Source organism: Hypanus sabinus, chromosome 12, assembly GCF_030144855.1.
Source record: "Hypanus sabinus isolate sHypSab1 chromosome 12, sHypSab1.hap1, whole genome shotgun sequence".
NCBI lineage: Eukaryota > Metazoa > Chordata > Chondrichthyes > Myliobatiformes > Dasyatidae > Hypanus > Hypanus sabinus.
The window spans coordinates 87,694,363-87,714,590 of record NC_082717.1 but is presented as its reverse complement, the minus strand read 5'-3'; the positions used below and the strand labels follow the sequence as shown (position 1 = coordinate 87,714,590).

Sequence of the window (20,228 nt, the reverse complement as noted above, 5' to 3'; positions counted from 1 at the left end):
GAAAGTCATCGAGCTGCAGCTCCAGTTCCTTAACACAAACTACAGATGGATACACTTTGTGCAGGTGTAGTTATCAGGGAGATGGGGGGGGGGGGTCTCCCAGATTTTTCGCATCTCTCACAAGGAACATGCCACACCCTCCACAATCATTCTCAGCACATTAACCATGTACTAACAGAAAAAACAACTTACTAGAAACTTTCTTATTTACTTAGAAGCCTGTGCTTGCCCAAGCCTGTTCTCGCCTAACCCAGTTGAACCAAAGCTGTATGTACCACTTTTAGTACTGGCCCTCTCCAACAAAGGCCGTTCCACTTGCAGCTCCTTTCTTTTTCTTTTTCCCACATTGATTTCAACCCACTAAAAGAAAGGTGAAAGCACCCAAGCTCCTTTTAAACTTGGTGTCGTGTCAACAACAAATAACCAGTCATGCTGATCTCAGCCCGCAGAAAGACGGCATGAAGTTTTTGTTTTAACAGCTCTACATCGCTTTCCAGAAGGGGCAAGGCAGTTCGCAGGGTGGGTAGTGTCTGCAGTCATTTTTTTCCAGCCCCGTTCTTTGTCCTGGACACATACTAGTGATGCTAGTATTACAACAGTGGAGTGCAAAAGAGCATCTCTGAACGCACAACACATTGAACCTTGAAGTGGATGGGCTACAGCAGCAGAAGGCCACATACATGCACTCAGTTACCGCTGTATTAGGTCCAGGAGGTACCAAATAAAGGGGTTTCTGAGTGTAATTGAATTGGTTGAAGGCTTCTGTTACGGTGGCGATTTGATGATTGATGGATTGTGCCCAGCATTTCTGGCTGGATGGGTCAGTCTAGTATTTGGCTCTTAAATATCATCATTTGTGATAGGGGATTGTCATTACCAACAAGGTGGCAGAGAGGTGGGTTCAACAGCTTAGAAAAGTAAGGATAATGTAAAAGGAGGGGATGTGCATGAGAGATTAATAAAGTCTTTTGAATAAAGAAAAGGCAAAACATTTTTAAAGGGATCAGAATTTAACTTCAGGCAAAAAGGAGGCAAAATTGAAAAGTGTGATAAATACAGGCTGAAATCATTATATCTGAATGCACACAGTATAGATAATAAGGGAGATGATCTTGTAGTGCAGTTGGTAATTGGCAGGTATGATGTTGTGTACTGAGTCGTGGCTGAAAGGAGATTATAGTTGAGAGCTTAACATCCAAGGATACACATTGTATGGAAAGAACAGGCAGAAGGATAGAGTTATTGGGGTGGTTTTACAACAAAGAACATAGAAAATAGAAATTTACAGCAAATTACAGGCCCTTTGGCCCACAATCTTGTGCTGACCAAGTAACCTAATCTAGAAGCTGCCTAGAATTCCCCTACTGCATAGCCCTCTATTTTTCTAAGCTCCATGTACCTGTCTAAGAGACTCTTAAAAAACCCTATTGTATCTGCTTCCACCACCGCCATCAGCAGTGCATTCCGCACACCCATCACTCTCTGTGTGAAAAACTTACCCCTGACATCCCCTCAGTACCCATTTCCAAGCACCTTAAAACTATGCCTCCTTCATTAGCCATTTCAGCCCTGGGAAAATGCCTCTGGCTATCCACACGATCAATACCCCTCATCATCTTATACACATCGATCAGGTCACCTCTCATTCTCTGTCACTCCAAGAAGAAAAGGCCAAGTACACTCAACCTAGTCTCATAAAGTACGCCCTCCAATCCAGGCAACATCCTTGTAAATCTCCTCTGCATTCTGTCTATAGTATCCACATCCTTCCTGTAGTGATGTGACCAGAAATGAACACAGTATTCCAAGTGGTTCTGATCAAGGTCTTATATAGCTCTAACATTACCTCAGTTCCACGGTTGATGAATGCCAACACACCATACGCCTTCTTAACAACACTGTCAACCTGCGCAGCAGCTTTGAGTGTCCTGTCAACATGGACCCTAGGATCTCTCAGATTCTCCACACTGCCAAGAGTCTTACCATCTATGTTATATTCTGCCTTCAAATTGGACCTACCAAAATGAACTGCTCCACACTTATCTGGGTGAAGTTGATCTGCCACTTCTTAGCCCAGTTCTGCATCCTATCGATGTCCCGCTGTAACCTCTGACAATCCTCCAGACTATCCATAATATCCCCAATCTTTGTGTCATCAGCAAACATATTAATCCACCCTTCTACTTCTTCATCCAGGTCATTTATAAAAATCACAAAGAGGAGGGGTCCAGAATAGATCCCTGTGGAACATCAAAGGTCACCGACCTCCATGCAGAATATGAACCAGCTACAACCACTCTTTGCCTTCTGTGGGCAAGCCAATTCTGGATCCACAAAGCAATGTCCCCTTGGATCCCATGCTTTCTTACTTTTTGAAGGAGCCTTGCATGGGGAACTTGATCAAATTCTTTACTGAAATCCATATACACTACATCCACTACTCCACCTTCACTAATGTATTTTGTTATATTCTCAAAGAATTCCCTTAGGCTCATAAGGCACGACCTGCCCTTGACAAAACTATGCTGACTATCACTAATCAGATACATCTCTTCAAATGCTCATAAATCCTGCCTCTCAGGATTTTTTTCAACAATTTGCCCACCACTGAAGTCAGACTCACTGGTCTATAATTTCCTGGGCTATCTTTACTCCCTTTCTTGAACAAGGGAACAACATTTGCAACCCTCCAATCTTCTGGCACTTCTCCCATCCCTATTGATGATGCAAAGATCATCACCAGAGGCTCAGCAATCTCCTTCCTCGCTTCCCACAGTAGCCTGGGGTATATCTTATCCGGTCCCAGTGATTTATCTAACTTAATGCTTTTCAAAAGCTCCAGCACATCCTCTTTCTTAATGTCTATACGCTTAAGTGTTTCAGTCTGCTGTAAGTCATCCCCACAATTGCTAAGGTCTTTTCCCCTGGTGAATACTGAAGTAAGGTATTAATTAAGTACCTCTGCTATCTCCTCCGACTCCATGCACACGTTTCCACTATCACACCTGATTGGTCCTATTCTCACAAGGCTCATCCTCTTGCTCTTCACATACTCGTAGAAAACCTTGGGATTTTCCTTAATCCTGCTCACCAAGGCCTTCTGATGGCCCATTCTGGCTCTTCTAATTCTATTCTTAAGCTCCTTCCTAGCAACCTTGTAATTTTCTAGTGTCCTAACAGTGCCTAGTTTCTTGAACCTTTTGTAAGCTTTTCTTTTCTTCTTAACTAGATTTTCTAGATACTTTGTACACCATGGTTCTTTTACTCTACCACCCTTCCCCTGCCTCAATGGAACATATCTATGCAGAACTTCATGCAAATGTTCGCTAAACATTTGCCACGTCTCTGCCATGCATTTTCCTGAGGACATCTGCTCCCAAATTCCTGCCTAGTAGCATCATATTTCCCCCTACCCCAATTGAATGTTTTCCCAAATTGCTTTGCTGGTAAGTAATGAAATAAAATCCTTAGAAAGAAGTGACATGGGATCAGAAGATGCAGAATACTTGTGGGTAGAGTTGAGAAACTGCAAAGGTAAAAAGACCCTGACATAGCCAGTTAGTTTGTTTTCTGTGCTTAGTGAGTCCGTTATTAAGGATGAGGTTTCATGGTACGTGGGGGCACAGGATATAATAGGCTGAAATCAGTTTGGTTTTCTTAAGGGGAAATTTTGCTTGACAAATCTGTTAGAAATCTCTGAGGAAGTAACAAACAAAAAGAGATGTTTGTTCGGTGGATGTTGTTTACTCAGACGTTCAGCAGGCATTTGACAAGATGCCGCCCGTGAGGCTGCTAAACAAGATAAGAGCCCATGGTATTACAGGAAAGATGCTTGCACGGACAGACGATTGGCTGACTGGCAGAAAGCAAAGGGTGGGAATATAGTTGGCCTTTTCTGGTTGGCTGCCTTTGACTAGTGGTGTTCTGCAAGAGTCAGCTAATTTTCATGTTATACTTTAAAGATCTGGACGATAGGATCGATGGCTTTGTGGCTAGGTTTTGAAGATGATCCAAAGACAGGTAATGGGGCAGGTAGTGCTAAGGGAGCAGAGAGTCTGCAGAAGGACTTAGACATATTTAGAAAGTGGGCAAAGAAGTGGCAGATGGGAAGACAGTGTAGAGAAGTGATTGGCCGTGAGCTTTTGCAGAAGGAATTAAGGTGTAGGCTGTTTTCTTAACAGAGAGCAAATTTAGAAATCAGAGGTGAAAAGTGACTTTGGAGTCCTAGTGCAGAATTCTCTAAAAGTTATCTTGCAGGTTGAGTTGGTAGAAAGAGAGGCAAATGCAATGGTAGTGTTTATTTTGAGAGGACTAGAATATAAATGCGAGAGTATAATGCTGAGGCTTTATAAGGGATTAGCCAGACCACATTTGGAGTATTGTGAGCATTTTTGGACCCCATGCCTCAGAAAGGAGGTGCTGGCATTGCAGAGAGTCCAGAGGAGGTTTACTGGAATGATCCTGGGAAGGAAAAGGTTAATGTATGAGGAGCGTTTGATGGTTTTGGGTTTTCTCTCATTAGTGTTGAGAAGAATGGATGGAATTTTATTGGAACCTACTAAAAATTGAAAGATCTTGATAAGTGGACATGGAGAGGATGTTTCCAATAGTGGATAAGTATAAGCCCCACAGCCTCAGAATAGAAAGGTATCTCATTAGACAGAGGTGAGGAGGAATTTCTTTAGCCAGAGGGTGGTGAATCCGTGGAATTCATTGCCACAGACAGCTGTGGAGACTGCCATTGGGGATATTTAAAGAGGAGGTTGATATATTCTTGATTAGTGAGGGCGGCAAAGGTTTTGTGAAGAGGGCAGGAGAATGGAGTTGACTAAGTTGTTGGTAGAACTAGAGATGGTAGGCTGAGGGTTTATAAGGCATTGGTCAGATTGCATCTGGAGTATTGTGAGCAGTTTGGACCCCTTATCTAAGAAAGGATGTACCGGCATTGGTGAGGGACTAGGAGATGTTCACGAGAATGATCCTGGGAATTAAAGGGTTAACATAGGAGGAGGAGCATTTGATGGCTCTGGGCCTGTAGTTACTGGAGTTTGGAAGAATGACAGAGGATCCCATTCAAACCTATTGAATATTGAAAGGCTTAGATGGAGTGGGGTCATGGAGGGTCTAGGAACAGAGGGCACAGCCTTAGACTGTAGGAACATCTCTTTAAAATAGAGATGAGAAGGTATTTCTTTAGCCACAGTGTGCTGAATCTGTAGAATTTATTGACACAGTTGGTTGTGGAGGCCAAGTCATTGGGCATATTTAAAGTGGAATTTGATGCCAAACTTGATTAGTCAGGATGTCAAAGGTACAGGGAGAAGGTAGGAGAATGAGGTTGAGAGGGATAATAAATTAGCCACTGTGGAATGGTGGAGCAGACTCAATGTGCCAGATGGCCTAATCTGCTCTAATGGTCTTACAGTCTCATTGTTTAGTATCCTGAAGCTGGAGCCCAACAGGACATTTTGCTTCAGAAGGCCATTGCAGACAGAATGAGAGGCAGATGCTGAAAATTAGATCGAGAAGCATTAGGACACTGTGGATAGATTTGGCATTAAACCCTCTTTTGTAATTGGATTGGGAAGTGGCAGAGGTACTGGTTCTGGTAAACTTATGTTGGGATAAGTTAGTGGGAAGTAGTTTGGAGGAACAATGATTAAATGGAGAGGTAGGTAAGAAGTTTGGATGCCAACATATCGATGTAGTTATAAAGAAAGCAAGACAGTGACTATACTTTATTAGGAGTTTGAAGAGATTTGGCATGTCAACAAGTACACTCAAAAACTTCTATAGATGCACCATGGAGAGCATTCTGACAGGCTGCATCACTGTCTGGTACGGAGGGGCTACTGCATAGGAACGAAAGAAGCTGCAGAGGGTTGTAAATCTAGTCAGCTCCATCTTGGGTACTAGCCTACAAAGTACCCAGGACATCTTCAGGGAGTGGTGTCTCAGAAAGGCAGCGTCCATTATTAAGGATCCTCCAGCACCCAGGGCATGCCCTTTTCTCATTGTTACCATCAGGTAGGAGATTTAGAAGCCTGAAGCACACACTCAGCGATTCAGGAACAGCTTCTTCCCCTCTGCCATCCGATTCCTAAATGGACATTGAACCCTTGGATACTACCTCACTTTTTTAATATTACTGTATTTATGTCTTTTGCACATTTCTTAATCTATTCATTATACGTATACTGTAATCGAGTTACTTATTTATTATTAATTTTTATTTTATTTTTTGTTTCTCTGCTATATTATGTATTGCATTGAACTGCTGCTGCTAAGTTAACAAATTTCACATCACATGCTAGTGATAATAAACCTGATTCTGATAGTGTTTGGACTGATAAGGTTGATGACAACATCAGCTGAGTTGGATTATACAGTATGGCCCACCCATAGTGTTATTGCCACAAGAAGGATTTGAAGCATTCCCTCTATAAAATGAATACTCTCTCTGAATTATAAAGAAAACTTTCTTCATAAATCACATAATCCAGCTATAAAACTGATGAACTGGAGTCAGGAGGCTGATAGTTTAAGGCCCCGTACCATAGTTTCTTGGGTGGCAGGATGGAGGTGGAAGGCACTGCTTCCCTCTGCTAACCTGCAGGTCACCCTTGGGCAAGGTGTAGCACCTGCTTAGCCCCCCAAACAGGGACACATGAAGCCATGGGAACTGGTGGTAGATGGTTGTATGAGCAACTGGTGCACATCACAAGTCCTGGTTATGCAAATACTGATGCCAGGCAGACAATCTCTGAAGAGTATTGATAATGTCTTGAGTCACCCATCTTGTAAAGACACTGCCCAGAAGAAGGCAATGGCAAAACCACTTCTGTAGAAAAAATTGCCAAGAACATTCGTGGTCATGGAAAGACCATGATCACCAAGGTCAAACAACTTGACACATAATGAATGAATGAAGCATAGTATCAAGTACAAGATCCAGGTAGGACTAAGGGAGGTCACAGTGTTAGTTTCCAGTTAGGCATTAAACATAGTCCCCACAGCGCCTGCTAATATAGATCCCTTAGCACAAAGTAAATTGGGTTATTATTATCCCACATATTGAGGTGCAGTGAAAAGTCTTTGTTATGCATTGCATCAGTGCATTGAGGTATTGCAAGGGAGAAATAGCAGAGTGCAGAATGAAGTGTTGCATTTGTAGACGATGTGCTGTATTGGCAGACAATAAGGGGCAATGCTATCTTGGAGAAATAGAATTGAGATTTAAAAGAACAATTATAATGGCAGTGTTGAGTAGATTTGCAGCTCACAATGTGTCAGCACATTCCATGTCTAAGAACAGCAGAGTTCCATCGATATCCAATCCAAAGCACCTAAAACTAACTGGCATTTTTTTTCTCATTGCCATCATTTGAACTCGTGAATACAGTAGATTGTTTTGCTGGGATTCCCATGGTGGAGGAAGGAGGATCGGAACCGACCAATCCTGACAGCATCCAAATCACGATAATACTGCTTGATAGCATTGCTGTCAGGGATGGGAGCCAGATGGACCCAAACACAGGACGAAGTACTAGGGGGAGGACAGGATGGGGATGCCATGGCATGCAAGGGTTAATGCAGGCGGGGCTGGATCCAAGAGTTCAAACGAGGCAGGCAGGCAGGAGGATCTCACAGTTTGGGGCAGGCAGATCGATTCCTCATGGCGGACCTCAGGGATCCCAGGCAGGGCCACCTCCCAGGCGGAACACACAGAGGCCTGGGCCAGTCGCAGACACCTGGGCAGGTGCAGGGCACAACCCTTAGGGAGCAAAAGGTGGAAGGGGCAGAACCCCTGCTGGGCAGCGGCAGTCCGGCTGGACCTGCCCAACAGAGGTAACGGGTAGGAAGGGGCAGAACCCCCACCGGGCTGCGGCAGTCCGGCCAGATCTGCCCGACGGAGACAACAGGTAGGAAGCAGGGTCCAGGGTAAGCAGCAAAATTACGGTGATCCACCGGGATTGGTAAACTGGGAAAGGTAACCGACAGCATGGCAGCACAAGCAAGGAGAATGAGGCAGAACAGCAGGAGCAGCGCACAGGAGAGAAGCAAGGGAACAAGACCAACCAGATAGAGCATAAACAGAACAAAACAACCACCCACTCAGTCTCCGTCCCACGGCCCCTTATAAACAGCTGCAGCCGAATTGGCCATAGGTGTGCCTCCTTGATCCAGGCTGATCTTAACAGGCTCAAAGGGGCCGGGAGGGACAGCTGCAAGACCTGGAATCCGGAGCACTCGGACCAGATCGAGACCCGGAACGCAGATTCCGGACCGGGCCGGACCCTGACAATTGCCAAACATACCTTCATCACTTTGTGATGACTGGGAGCAAACAGATTGGACGGTAATTGAGGGCACTGGACTAGCCTGCGTTTTACAGATAATATACGAATAAGGCTATAGGACATAGGAGCAGGATTCAGCCATTCAGCTGGTTGAGTCTGCTCCGTAATTCCATCGTGGCTGATTGATTATCCCTCTCAGCCCCATCTTCTAGTCTTTTTCCTGTAACCTTTAATACCTTTATTAGTCATGAATCTATCAATATCTGCTTTAAATATACCAATGATGTGGCTTCCGCAGCCACCTGTGGCAATGAATTCCACACTGTGGCTGAAGAAATCCCTCCTCATCTCTGTTCTGAAGGGACATCCCTCTATTCTGAGGGTCTTCCCTCTAGTGCTAGACTCCCATACCATAGGAAGCATCCTCTCCACAGTACACTCTATCTAGGCCTTTCAAGCTTCAATAGGTTTCAAAATGATACCCCCCTTATTCTTCTAAACTCCAGTGAGTACAGGCCCAGAGACCTCAAATATTCCTCATAGCTTAACCCTTACATTCCCAGAATCATTTTCGTGAAACCCTCTCCAATGCCAACACATATTTTGTTGAAGGGCCCAAAACTACTCACAATACACCAAGTGCAGTCTGACCAACGCCTCATAAAGCCTTAGCATTATATCCTAGCTTTCGTATACTAGTCCTCTTGAAATGAACACTTAACATTGCATTTGCCTTCCTTATCACTGACTCATCTGCAACCTTTAGGGAATCCTGCACGAGGACCCCCAAGTCCCTTTGCACTTCTGATTTCTGAATTTTCTCCCTTTTTAGAAAATAGTCTACGCTTTTATTCCTTCTACCAAAGTGCAAGACCGTAGGCTTTCTTGTGCTAAATTCCATTTGCCACTTCTTTACCCATTCTCCTAGTCTGTCTAAGTCCTTCTGCAGACTCCCTGATTCCTCAGTACTGCTTGCCCCTCCACCTATCTTTGTACTGTCTGCAAACTTGGCCACAGAAATGGGCATTTTCCTCACTTTATCAGGAGCTAGATGCTAGTGTTGTAACTGTACTGGTACAAGTTGGTTAGAGGGCAGCGAGTTTGGGTCCACAAGCTGTCAGCAAGGATATTTTTCAATTTTTTGCTGTATTCAATGTGCTCCGTTACTTCTGGTGTAGAATTAGTCAATGGATTAAGACTGTTGTCCTTGGGAGGAAGCAGAGGTGGGACATTTATTTGACACCTCAGGATGCAAACATTTCATTCAAGTCATTTACCTTTTCCATGTCCTTGTCAGCTGTTTTAACTGTCCATCAGCATTCTCTCATTCTCCAGGCTGGACCAAATGTGGCTATCAAAGATCCTGCAACAGTCTTCTCTTTCCACCTTCTACAGTTGACTAAAGTATTCACCAATAATCTACATTTAAATAATGCCTGCTGCTAAGTATGAGTCAGAACATAGAACATTACAGCAAGGCCAGGCCTTTCAGCCCCTGATGTTGTACTGGCCCCAAAACAAAATAAACCTAACCCTTCCCTCACATAGCCCTCCACTTTCCTATCATCTATGTGCCTGTCTAGGAGTCTCTTAAACATCCCTAATGTAAATGACCCCTGGCAGTGCATTCCATACACCTACCACTCTCTGTAAAAATCTACCTCTGACAGCCTCACCTATACTTTCCTCCAAACACCTTAAAGTTATGCCCCCTCTAAAGAAGGCGATGGCTGTCCACTCTATCTATGATCTCCGATCAAGATCAAGTCACCTCTCATCCGTCTTCTTTCCAAGAGAAAAGCCCTAGCTTGCTCAACCTATCCTCATGAGCTGCGCTCTAGTCCAGGCACCCTGTGTGAAGTTTCCACATCCTTCCTATAATAACGTGACTAGAACTGATCACAATATTCCAAGTATGGTTTATAGTGCTGCAGCATCACCACGCAGATCTTGAACTCAGTGTCTCAATGTAGGTCAACGCACCCTATCAACGTGCGCTGTAGCAAAGAGCAGGGCTTGCTGCTATGAGTGTGGCTCTGCCTCACAAGGCTGGATTCCCAGCACATTAGATACATTCGAGACTTTTAAGAGACAATTAGGCACGTGTATATGGGTGCCTGTGGAGCAGCTTTTTTGTCTTGAGGCAAAGTCATTCAGGGCGGATCAAACTGGCTCTTGTTGTTTTCCTGTCAGGTTGTTTGAGAGAAGAAAATCATAAACACAAGAAATTGTGTAGATGTAGAAATCCTGAAGAAGGGTCTGGCCTGAAACATCAACTGTTGCTTCATTTCCATAGATGCTGCCTGACCAGCTGAGTTCCTGCAGCATTTTGTGAGTGTTGTTTTATGGGGCCATTGAGATCCTAGACTTTGATGTTCCTGCAGCTGCATTTCTGTTGCCTCTGTTGGTTTGGGGATAGTCTGATGGAGATACCAGAACCGATTAGGCAGTGACTGGCATGGAGGATGAGGAAATCTAACAGATACCAGTGCCCGGAGTTGACAATGTTGTCTGAGGTTTTACATTTGTTTCTCTGACTAAACATAGTCCTGGTTAAGATACGGTAATGTTCCAAGCATGTTGTCAAAAAGAAGGTCCCATGGAGATTGCTTACATAGTTCCCAGGGTTGAGGTATATGTGTTGATGATCATGAGGTACTGGGGTCAATGCCAGAGCGAGCTGAGAGGCACGAGGGGCTCACTTGTCCCACAGGGAAAGCCACTGAGATGTCAGGTCACCTCATTCTTGGCAGTGGAATGCATCCTCTGAAAACAGCTTTCCTCCTCTGCCCTTTCTGAAGAAAGTGCAGCACCCTCCTTGCATTTGAACTGGCCATCTCTTGTCTGTCTTATCTCACTCAGGCTGTTGAAGGGACTGAGTTCTTGGCCTATAATGGCAGAGTAATATTGCAGGTCATAAACTTCATGTTGAGGAATGGAAGAATGCAATGTGGGGAGTGGCAATGCACATCAGCTGCCGTATGCACTAGAAAGAAGGAGGTCTTGGTCTAATGACAGGAAGGTTGAAAACTATAGGAATCCAGGAGGTGTTGCATGACACGAACAGGTATGGACAAGTGGACTTGCACTCAAATCTCCACATCTCCTCCCACACATGGACAGACTTGCACCCATACATTGTATAGGTAGGCTCAGACACACTGCTTCACCCACTGCTCCCTCCCCAGTCCCCTACCTTCCCTGAACTGCCTCTCATTCATAATCTAGCCCACCCTAAATCTTACTTTCACCCCCCCCCCCAAATGGTTCTCTTTCTCTCTGTCCCTCTATGAACCCTCATCCCAACATGTGCATTCCTGAGTGAGCCTGCCAAGAGCAGAAGCAAAACTATTTTGAGATTAGCTGACTCACATCAGGTAGAAGTTTCTATACGAAACAGCAAGTGACATTTGAAGTACAAAAAGTGCTAATTACTTTACTCTTGTAGAGCCTCCATGTAATGTACTTCTGAAAGATGTGATGTGGTGCAAAGCATCTCGGTTATCACAGCCCAAAAACACATTTCTTCCAACCCAATTGCTATAAGTGAAATATTCCCCTCCTCTGCACCATGGTCATGTGCTTAGCAGCTGACAAAGTGACTGTCAGCAGGACGTGGAGAGTGCCGAGGAGGTGGAAGCACTGGAATGAGCAGAAGTGTTTCAAAGGTCATTGTTGTTGGCACTGAGTGTTAAACCATAAATGAACAAACTGTTCTAAAAGCAGAAATTATTTCCAGAAGAGATTTAATCTCTGCTGCCTTTAAAGTGGATTTTGAATTTATTCTGTGTCAGTTTTTCTCCCCTTACATTTAAAACTGAGGTGTGAGAAACTAAATCTATCTTTCTCATATTGGACAACACACACAAAATGCTGGTGGAACACAGCAGGCCAGGCAGCATCTATAGGGAGAAGCGCTGTCGACGTTTCGGGCCAAGACCCTCCGTCAGGACTAACCAAAAGGAAAGATAGTCCAATCTTACTATCTTACTATCTTTCTTTTTGGTTAGTCCTGACGAAGGGTCTCGGCCCAAAACGTCGACAGCGCTTCTCCCTAAGAATGCTGCCTGGCCTGCTGTGTTCCACCAGCATTTTGTGTGTGTTGTTGTTTGAATTTCCAGCATCTGCGGATTTCCTCGTGTTTTCTCATCACTGAGATCCCCTCTCCACTTCCTGGTTTGAAACCCTTCCCTTTTCCTATCCTTGCACAGCTCATCTGCTGAAATCCTCAGCTGCGCTTTTGTGAGCTCAGGCGAGATTATCCAAATGCACCATTCATGACTGGCCAAGTCATTGGGTATATTAAAGTGTAAGTTGATAGGTTCTTGATTAGTAAGGGCATTAAAGGTTACAGGGAGAAGGCTGGAGAATGTGGTTGAGAGGGATAATAAATCAGCCATGATGGACAAGTGGAACAGACTCAATGGGATGAATGGTCTAATTTTGCTCCATGTCTTATGGTCATTCAGAAACCCTAGCCCAGATCCTAAGATAGGCTGCGTCTTACTCACCCTTTAGCATTGCTGTTACTGACTTATTCATTATGACCTGGCCCATGCCAGTTTCCTGCAATATTCTCTTTTCACATTTCCTACATGGACTTCCAGATTTGACTGTCTCAATTTAGAAGTACAAATTCTTGCACAGCCTTTCGCTGCCTGTAATCTACAGCAGCCCTACTTCAAAGAACCTTTCTCATATGGGAGCCCATGTGCTCACCATTCTTCCTTCACCTTAGATTTGGCAGCTGTATCTCCAACCATTCAAGTTATAAAATTCCTTTTGTAAACATCATTGTCTCCTTCTCTGTGCCCCTTTGTATAAAAGAAAAACACATGTCTGAATGAGCTTTGTCATCACTTTTAATAACTTCTTGCCACGGTAAGGATTTTTGTTGTAAAACATCACTGTGAAGCACTTTTGGAAGGTACCAGGTAGTGGATGAGATGGGGGTCGAGTACAGCCTGAATGGTTGGTGGAATTAATATATGCTGGAAATAGAAGACTTTTTGGAGCATTAGAGGAAAGAATGAGGGAATTGGATCACTTTTTACTAAAGAAATGGGACATTTCTTTAGTAAATAAATAAATAATGGGTTGAATGAATTTCTATGATGTAGGATTAACATATACTGAATTATGAATCAGTATAATATCTTTTATGCAAGGGTTGATGGACTCCAGGATGGGAACCCTTGATCTAGATGAAGGAAATGCATTAACATTAGAGGATTTTTGGAAATGAATATTTATGTGTATAACCTTCTGCATATTTTTCCACTGTTTCTTTATTCTTCTAGCAATGAAGTTCTGTTGCTGCAAACATTTCTTAAGTAGCTTTCAGTGTTACAGCATTAAAATTAAGATGTTAGCACGTTCTTTATAATGTATTTCTTGAGTTAGTTTTTGATCGTCATTCTGTGTGTTCCATGTGGTGTAGAGCCAAATTTTGTTTCATTACTTGTTGCGCTTAGGTATAGTATTTGGGATTAAAACGCTACCATTGATTGTTAAACCTTCATCATTAACATTCATTTCTTTTCAGTGAACTGTTTGGATCGTCATGCCAACCAGTCACCCAGCAAGGTGGCTTTGATCTGGGAGAGGGATGAACCAGGTACCGAAGTAAGAATCACATACAGGTATGGCTCAGTGCTTTAGAAAATGTGTGCTTTGTTCCTCTCTGCACAAAAGTCATTAATGTGGTCATACCAATTAAAATTGTGCAAACAGATTGCAATCCTGATTGACCCATTACAGGAAGGAACTGGAGGCTTTAGAAGAGATGCAGAAGAGATTACGAGGTTACAGGGTTTGAACTGGAAGGAGACCCTGGACAAACTTGAGTTGTTTTCTCTGGAGTGTCAGTGGCTGAAGGAAGACTTGATAAAAGAATATAAGATTATGAGAGGCCTGCCAGGGTAGAGTCAAAATCTTTCTCCCAGAGTAGAAATGGCATATTCTAGAGGACTTGAACTTAAGGCGAGAGAAGGAAAGTTTAAGTGATACTTTACACAGAGAGTGATAGATGCCTGAAATGGGCTGCCGGGGGAGTGGTGGAAGCAGATATGACAGTGTCTTTTAAGAGGCTGTTAGACAGATGCAGGGGCTGGAGAGATATGGATCACGTAAATGAGGAAGAAAATTAGTTTAACTTTGTCATCATGTTCAGCGCGACATAATGAATAGAAGAGCCTGTTCCTGTCATAGAATCGTAGACACAGTTCTTCGACCTATCAAGTCCATACTGACCATTGTAAGTACTCACTTAGATTAAACCTACCCAACTCATTTTATTCTCCGATCACTTGATCGATTTTTTTCCTTCAGCTCAGAGGGTGAAGCCTACAGGGTGCAAGCATTTTGGACTTGTCTGAGACTTAGGTTGATTTACCACACGTACATCGAGACAGAGAGTGAAATACATCATTTGCGTTAATGACCAACACGCCCAAGGGTGTGCTGGGGGCAGCCGGCAAGCATTCCAGTGCCAATGTAGCACGTCTTCAGTGCTCAGCAGAACAATGCAGACCACAACAAGTCAGAACATAGCAAGTTGACAAAGCAACAACTGCGAAACAAGCCCTGCCCTCCCTCCCTCCCTACCACTCCCCACTCACGCACAGTCATCTTGCTCCAGGACAGGCTGTTGATTTGCAGACATTGGGTCTTCAACCTTCCCAGTAGACTCGCAGAGACACTGATGTGTGGCTCCGGATATCGGGTCTTTACTTGGAGGCTTCCGTTTGACCTTTGGGGACCCAGGACTCACCGATGACGAGTGAGGCCGCTGGTTGAGGGTCTGAACTCCGGACTCCCAACATGCTTGCTGCTCTTTCAGCTCAACGTACGACCATGTTCATGTTGCTGTCCTTTGAACGCGAAGTGGAGGGTTAGACTCCAGCCTGTCCTCTAATTCCCCACTTCCCTGTCCCTGAGACCTAAGCTAACCTCTAACTTGCCTCTCTGACACTACGACCATCCCTGAAAAACCTAGAAAATATGTAAGTCTGAGCCGTGGCCTCGATGGAGACTGCAGCTCGGTGCCATCTTCACTTTGTCCCCATTAACCAAACCACCAAAAATGTAGGTAAGAGGGTTCCATTCTTAGCTATGCAGCCCAAAGCAAACCACTGTGGAGTCTCTATGTCCTCCTTGCAAGCAGTACGAGAGCTTATCTGTTGAACTTGCCTCTCTAGGCCTCTTCTAGTGAACCTTAGTACGTGCTTCCCTCCTTTTCACACATTGCTACGATGGCTCCTCACACCTTACTGTATTTCTGCAGTAGTGGTGCTTTTCAGAAGGGCTGGTTCCCTACGTTACTTCTGTGTGGCTTCCTCTGGCAGCTGCACTATATAGTATCATGTCAGCTTATTGGCATGTGCTAAGGCTGAAAGTATGCCCAGTTCAATGAGTTCAGCAATGATATCTAATAGCCTTGCTTACTTCTTTCTGAGCATGACAGGGGAAGGGGAGACTCCAGGCCAACAGAGGCATAGGATTTTAACTATAAGACATGATAACGTGTTTTATCTATGGAAATGAATAAACAGTTGATGTTTCAAGCTAAGACTATTTTTCAGGATCGAAATGCTGATGATTTATTCATTTCCATAGAAGCTGCCTGACCTGCTGAGTTCCTCCTGCATCTTGTGTGTGTTGCTCTGGATTTCCAGCATCTGCAGAGACTCTTGTGTTTATAACAGTCAAGTTTGTTGTCATGCTGAGATGCAGGTGCAATATAAAGCTTGCTTTCAGCAGCATCACATATTGTACAAGCAACATATAGAATATAAGTTAAATGTAAATTATATAAGGCATGAAGTGAGTGTGAGAGAGAGAGGGGAGAGTGTGAGTGAGAGGGAGAGAGAGGGAGGAGGGAAGGGGAAAGATGTGGGGAGAGAGGGGAGGGAAAGGGATAAGGGATGAAGGGAGGGAGAGAGAGAGGGAAGGAGGGAGAAGGATTGGGAAAGAGAGAGTGAGAGCATGAGGGAGTGTAAGTGAGAGAGTGCACGAGAGATGGAGAGCACGTGTGAAATAAGACTGTACCAAGTCAAGACCTTACTGCAATACGTAAAGACACAATTGGAGATAAGCCCATGCCATGCAAGAGATGGTCTGTAGTGTCCCATTGTTGAGATAGGCAGGATAGTTCAAGAACCTCTTAGTTGTAGGAAAGTAGCTGTTCCTGAGCCTGGTGATGTGGACTTCAGGCATCTGTACTAGCGGACTGACAAAATTGGAAGGGGTTTCATCATTGGCAATTCTGGCGTTTGAGGCCAAGAGCTCAGGCCTCACCCAGGGTCCTCATTCGTTATCATCTGTGGGTCCTGGGCAGATTGAAGCCGAAAAATCAATGGGAGGGCTGGATTGAATCCTGAAAGCTGATTGGTGGTCCTGAATGATGCCTGAACACCGATCGGAGGTCCAGATCTAAGCTGGAAGACCAATCAGAAGTCCAGAAGTCACAGTCCAATGTGTGGAGCCTCGAGTCTGTGAGTCCACAGGGGAGTCATGGCCCGGTGTCTGCAAACCCATGAATTCACTGCAGCTGGAGGCTGGAAAATTCTGGTCCTGGGGTGAGAGGCCTGTGTGGGTGGGTGGAAGGAAGGAAGGAAGGAATGGGGCTTGTTTAGTTGTTGTTGCTTTGTCACTTGGCTTGTTCTGGTTTTGCTGTGTTCTGTGTTGCTCTGCCGAGCATTGTGGGTATGCTATGTGGGAGCCAGAGTATGTAGCAACTCTTGCAGGCTGTCCCCAGCACATCCTTGGGTGTGTTTAGTTGTTAATGCAAAAGGTGCATTTCACTCTGTGTTGCAATGTACATATGAGGAATAACTCTGAATGTCCTGCCTGACAGAAGCAGCGAGAAGAGGGCATGGTGGGGAATCCTTAACGATGGATGCTGCCTTTCTCCAGGTAGATGCTGTGCTGTTGGTGGGAGCAGCTTGTTTGGGCTGTTGTTGAACATAAGAGATGAAGAGAAATGTGTGCCATCCACTTAGGACGGTTGGATTAAGGGGAGGTTTCTCTGGTGAGGGCCTCTAAGGTTGGCTTGAGGCTTTTGTTGGAGACAAGACGTTGGGGAGAACTGGCCGTAGCGTAAGAGACCCGCTTGTTTGAGGTGGATTGTGAGCGACGTCTGGAACGTGGTGTGGGTGTTCACACCGACTGAGGGCCCAGCGCATGAGTGACACAGAAGTTCAAAGTGAGCTCCAATTTGTGCACATTTGACTGTTTAATTAGAATGGGTCCTTGCCTTTTTGTTATTCTTTACCAACCCTTTAGTTAAGGTAAGATTCATAAATATAATTCCTTTAGTTGTATGCAGTGAACTGTCTTATTGTCTAGATACACAAGCCTGGGCAATATGATACGGAAAGCAAGCTGTTGCCCGTGTAGCAAGCTCCCCCTCACCACGCATCTGATTGAGCAAAGGAGCTCAATGCAGGACTGTCTTAGGGATTCCAGCTTTTCCCTCGGGGTTTACTCCGAAGCCTTCCCCAAGGGTGGGTACAGCCGCAAGGCAGCAGAGGTTTGAGATCAGAGTTTTCATTCTCCGAGGTGAGCTGCCAACTGTGGTTGACGAGCCCCATCTGCCCGAAGGGCTGGTTTTAAGGTGCCAGTAATCCGCCTTTGCCCTTTCTGTCAGTATAAACGGCTCTGCCAGGCTTAGTAGCTAAGCCACGCGTGAAGGCCAGTAGTTGGATTTGGTTGTCAGAGGCTATTTGAGGTGCTCGACTTTGGGAGCATTTAATAGGTGGTGGAAGCTTGTCCCTATTACACCCCCGGCTATAACAACCTTAATGAAGCTAAAGCTTTTGTACAGTACTGTATGTGCTAGGCCCAGGACAGGTTATCCATGATGTTAAATCCCTGCAATTTGAAGCTGTGAACTCCCTCTATCTCTAACCTACCGATGAGGACAGGCACAGTCACCTTTCTGGTCAAAGGTTTTCTCCTCGGTTTTGCTGACGTTAAGCTTGAGGTCGTTGTTACGACACCACTCAGCCAGATGTTCTCCCTCACTGCTGACTCATCACCACCCGTGATTTAGCCCACAACAGTGGTGTTGTCAGCAGATTGGCAGTGCGGCTCTGCTTATTGGCACGTTTGTGTGTGAAGGACGTAGATCAGGCGACTCAGCACCCAGCCTTGAGGTGCTGTTCAGGGAGCAGGAGATGTTGTTGGTGGTCCTCACTGATTGAGGACTGCTGATGAGGAAGTCAAGGATCCAGTTGCAAAGGAAGGTACAGAAGCCCAGGTCTTGGAGTTGGGTACTTTGCTGTGGTTGTGCCTGATAAATCCAAACTGAGTGCTGAGTCAGTGGAATAGCATTCACTGTGGCAGATCCAGGTCATTTCTGAGGCAGGAGATAATCTGTGCTGGAACGCTTCCTTATAGTTGATGTTAAGTACTCTTGGACAGTTGTCATTGTGTTCTTCTTGGGCACTGGTATTGCAGATGTCCTTCTGAAGCAGGTGGGAGCCTCAGACAGCAGAAGCATGAGGTTGAAGATGCCCTTGACTACACCAGCCAGCTGGTCTGCACAGAGCTTGGCCAGGCATGCTGAATGCTTTTTGCGGGTTCACCCTCTGTAAGGGATTCTCTGGTGTCGGCCTCAGAGGAACATCAGGGCGGGTGTAGGAGTGTCACTGCTCCTCCTTTCACAGCTTGCAAAAAAGGCATTCAGCTCAGCTCGAAGTGATGGTCATTTGCCAATTATACGCCCCCGTTTTGCCTTATCAGGAGTGATCAGATGCAAGCCCTGCCACGGATGTTGAATATCCTTCTGTGATTCCAGTTTAGACTAGCATTGTCTCTTCATGCTTGCTACAGCCTTACTGAGGTTGTACCTGGACCTATAGCACTATAACTTTAACTTATCCACACCAGGCTAACCTAACCCATTTGCCTTGCTTTCCTCTAAACCTTTCCTTTCCATGTACCTATCAGAATCGGGTTTATTGTCACTGACATATGTTGTGAAATTTGTTGTTTCGTGATAAAAATGACTATAAATTACAAAAATAAATGAATAATGCAAAAGGGGAATTGCGAGGTAGTGTTCATCGGTTCATGGACCATTCAGAGGGGGAAGAAGCTGTTCCTAAAATATTGAGTGTGTGTCTTCAGGCTCCTGTACCTCCTCTCTGATGGTAGCAAGGAGAAAGGGGGTTGCCCCAGATGGTGAAGGTCCTTAACGGTGGCATCACTTTTTGAAATGTCCTCAATGGTGTGGAGGACTGTGCCTGTGATGGAACTGGCTGAGGCTACAGCCCTCTGCAGTCTCTTTCAATCCTGTGCGTTGGAGCCTCCACATCAGTTGGTGATGTACCACTCAGAATGCCTTCTGCCGCACTTCTGTAGAAATTTGCATGAGTCTTTGGTGACTTGCCACATCCTCAAACACCAAATTAAGAATAGCCACTAGTGTGCCTTCTTAGAGATTGCATCAATGCGTTGGGTCCAGGATAGATTTTCAGAGGTGTTGACACCCAGGAACTTGAAGCTGCCCACCCTTTCCGCTGCTGATCCCTCATCGAGCACTGGTGTGTGTTCCCTCACCTTCTCCTGCCTGAAGTCCACAATCAACTCCCAACCTTGCTGACAGTCAGCGCTGGTTGTTGTAGCAACACCACTCAACCAGCTGGTCTATCTCACTTGTGTATGCCTTCTTGTCGTCATCTGAGGTTCTGCCAGCAACAGTGGTGTCATTGGTGAATTTACTGTTGGTGTTTGAACTAGCTACAAAGTCATAAGTGCAGAGGGAGTAGAGCAGTAGGCTAAGTATGCATCCTAAATGTGCGGCAGAGGGCATAATATCAGTGGTGATGATCTCCCTGTGAGGAGGTCATGGATCTCAGTTGCAGAGTGAGCTTGTTGATTACTACTGAGGGGACGATGGTGTTGAATGCTGAGCTGTAATCA

At 45.0% G+C, this 20,228-nt stretch overlaps 1 protein-coding gene across 1 annotated transcript in view; it reads left to right on the top strand.

Moving 5' to 3' along the window:
- Positions 1-20,228, top strand: part of LOC132403098 (acetyl-coenzyme A synthetase 2-like, mitochondrial) — a 78,359-nt gene that overhangs the window by 4,153 nt on the left and 53,978 nt on the right. Inside the window, exon 2 of the mRNA XM_059986380.1 lies at positions 13,846-13,942. Coding sequence (XP_059842363.1) covers positions 13,846-13,942 — 97 coding nt within the window. The remainder of the gene's footprint in view (positions 1-13,845; positions 13,943-20,228) is intronic.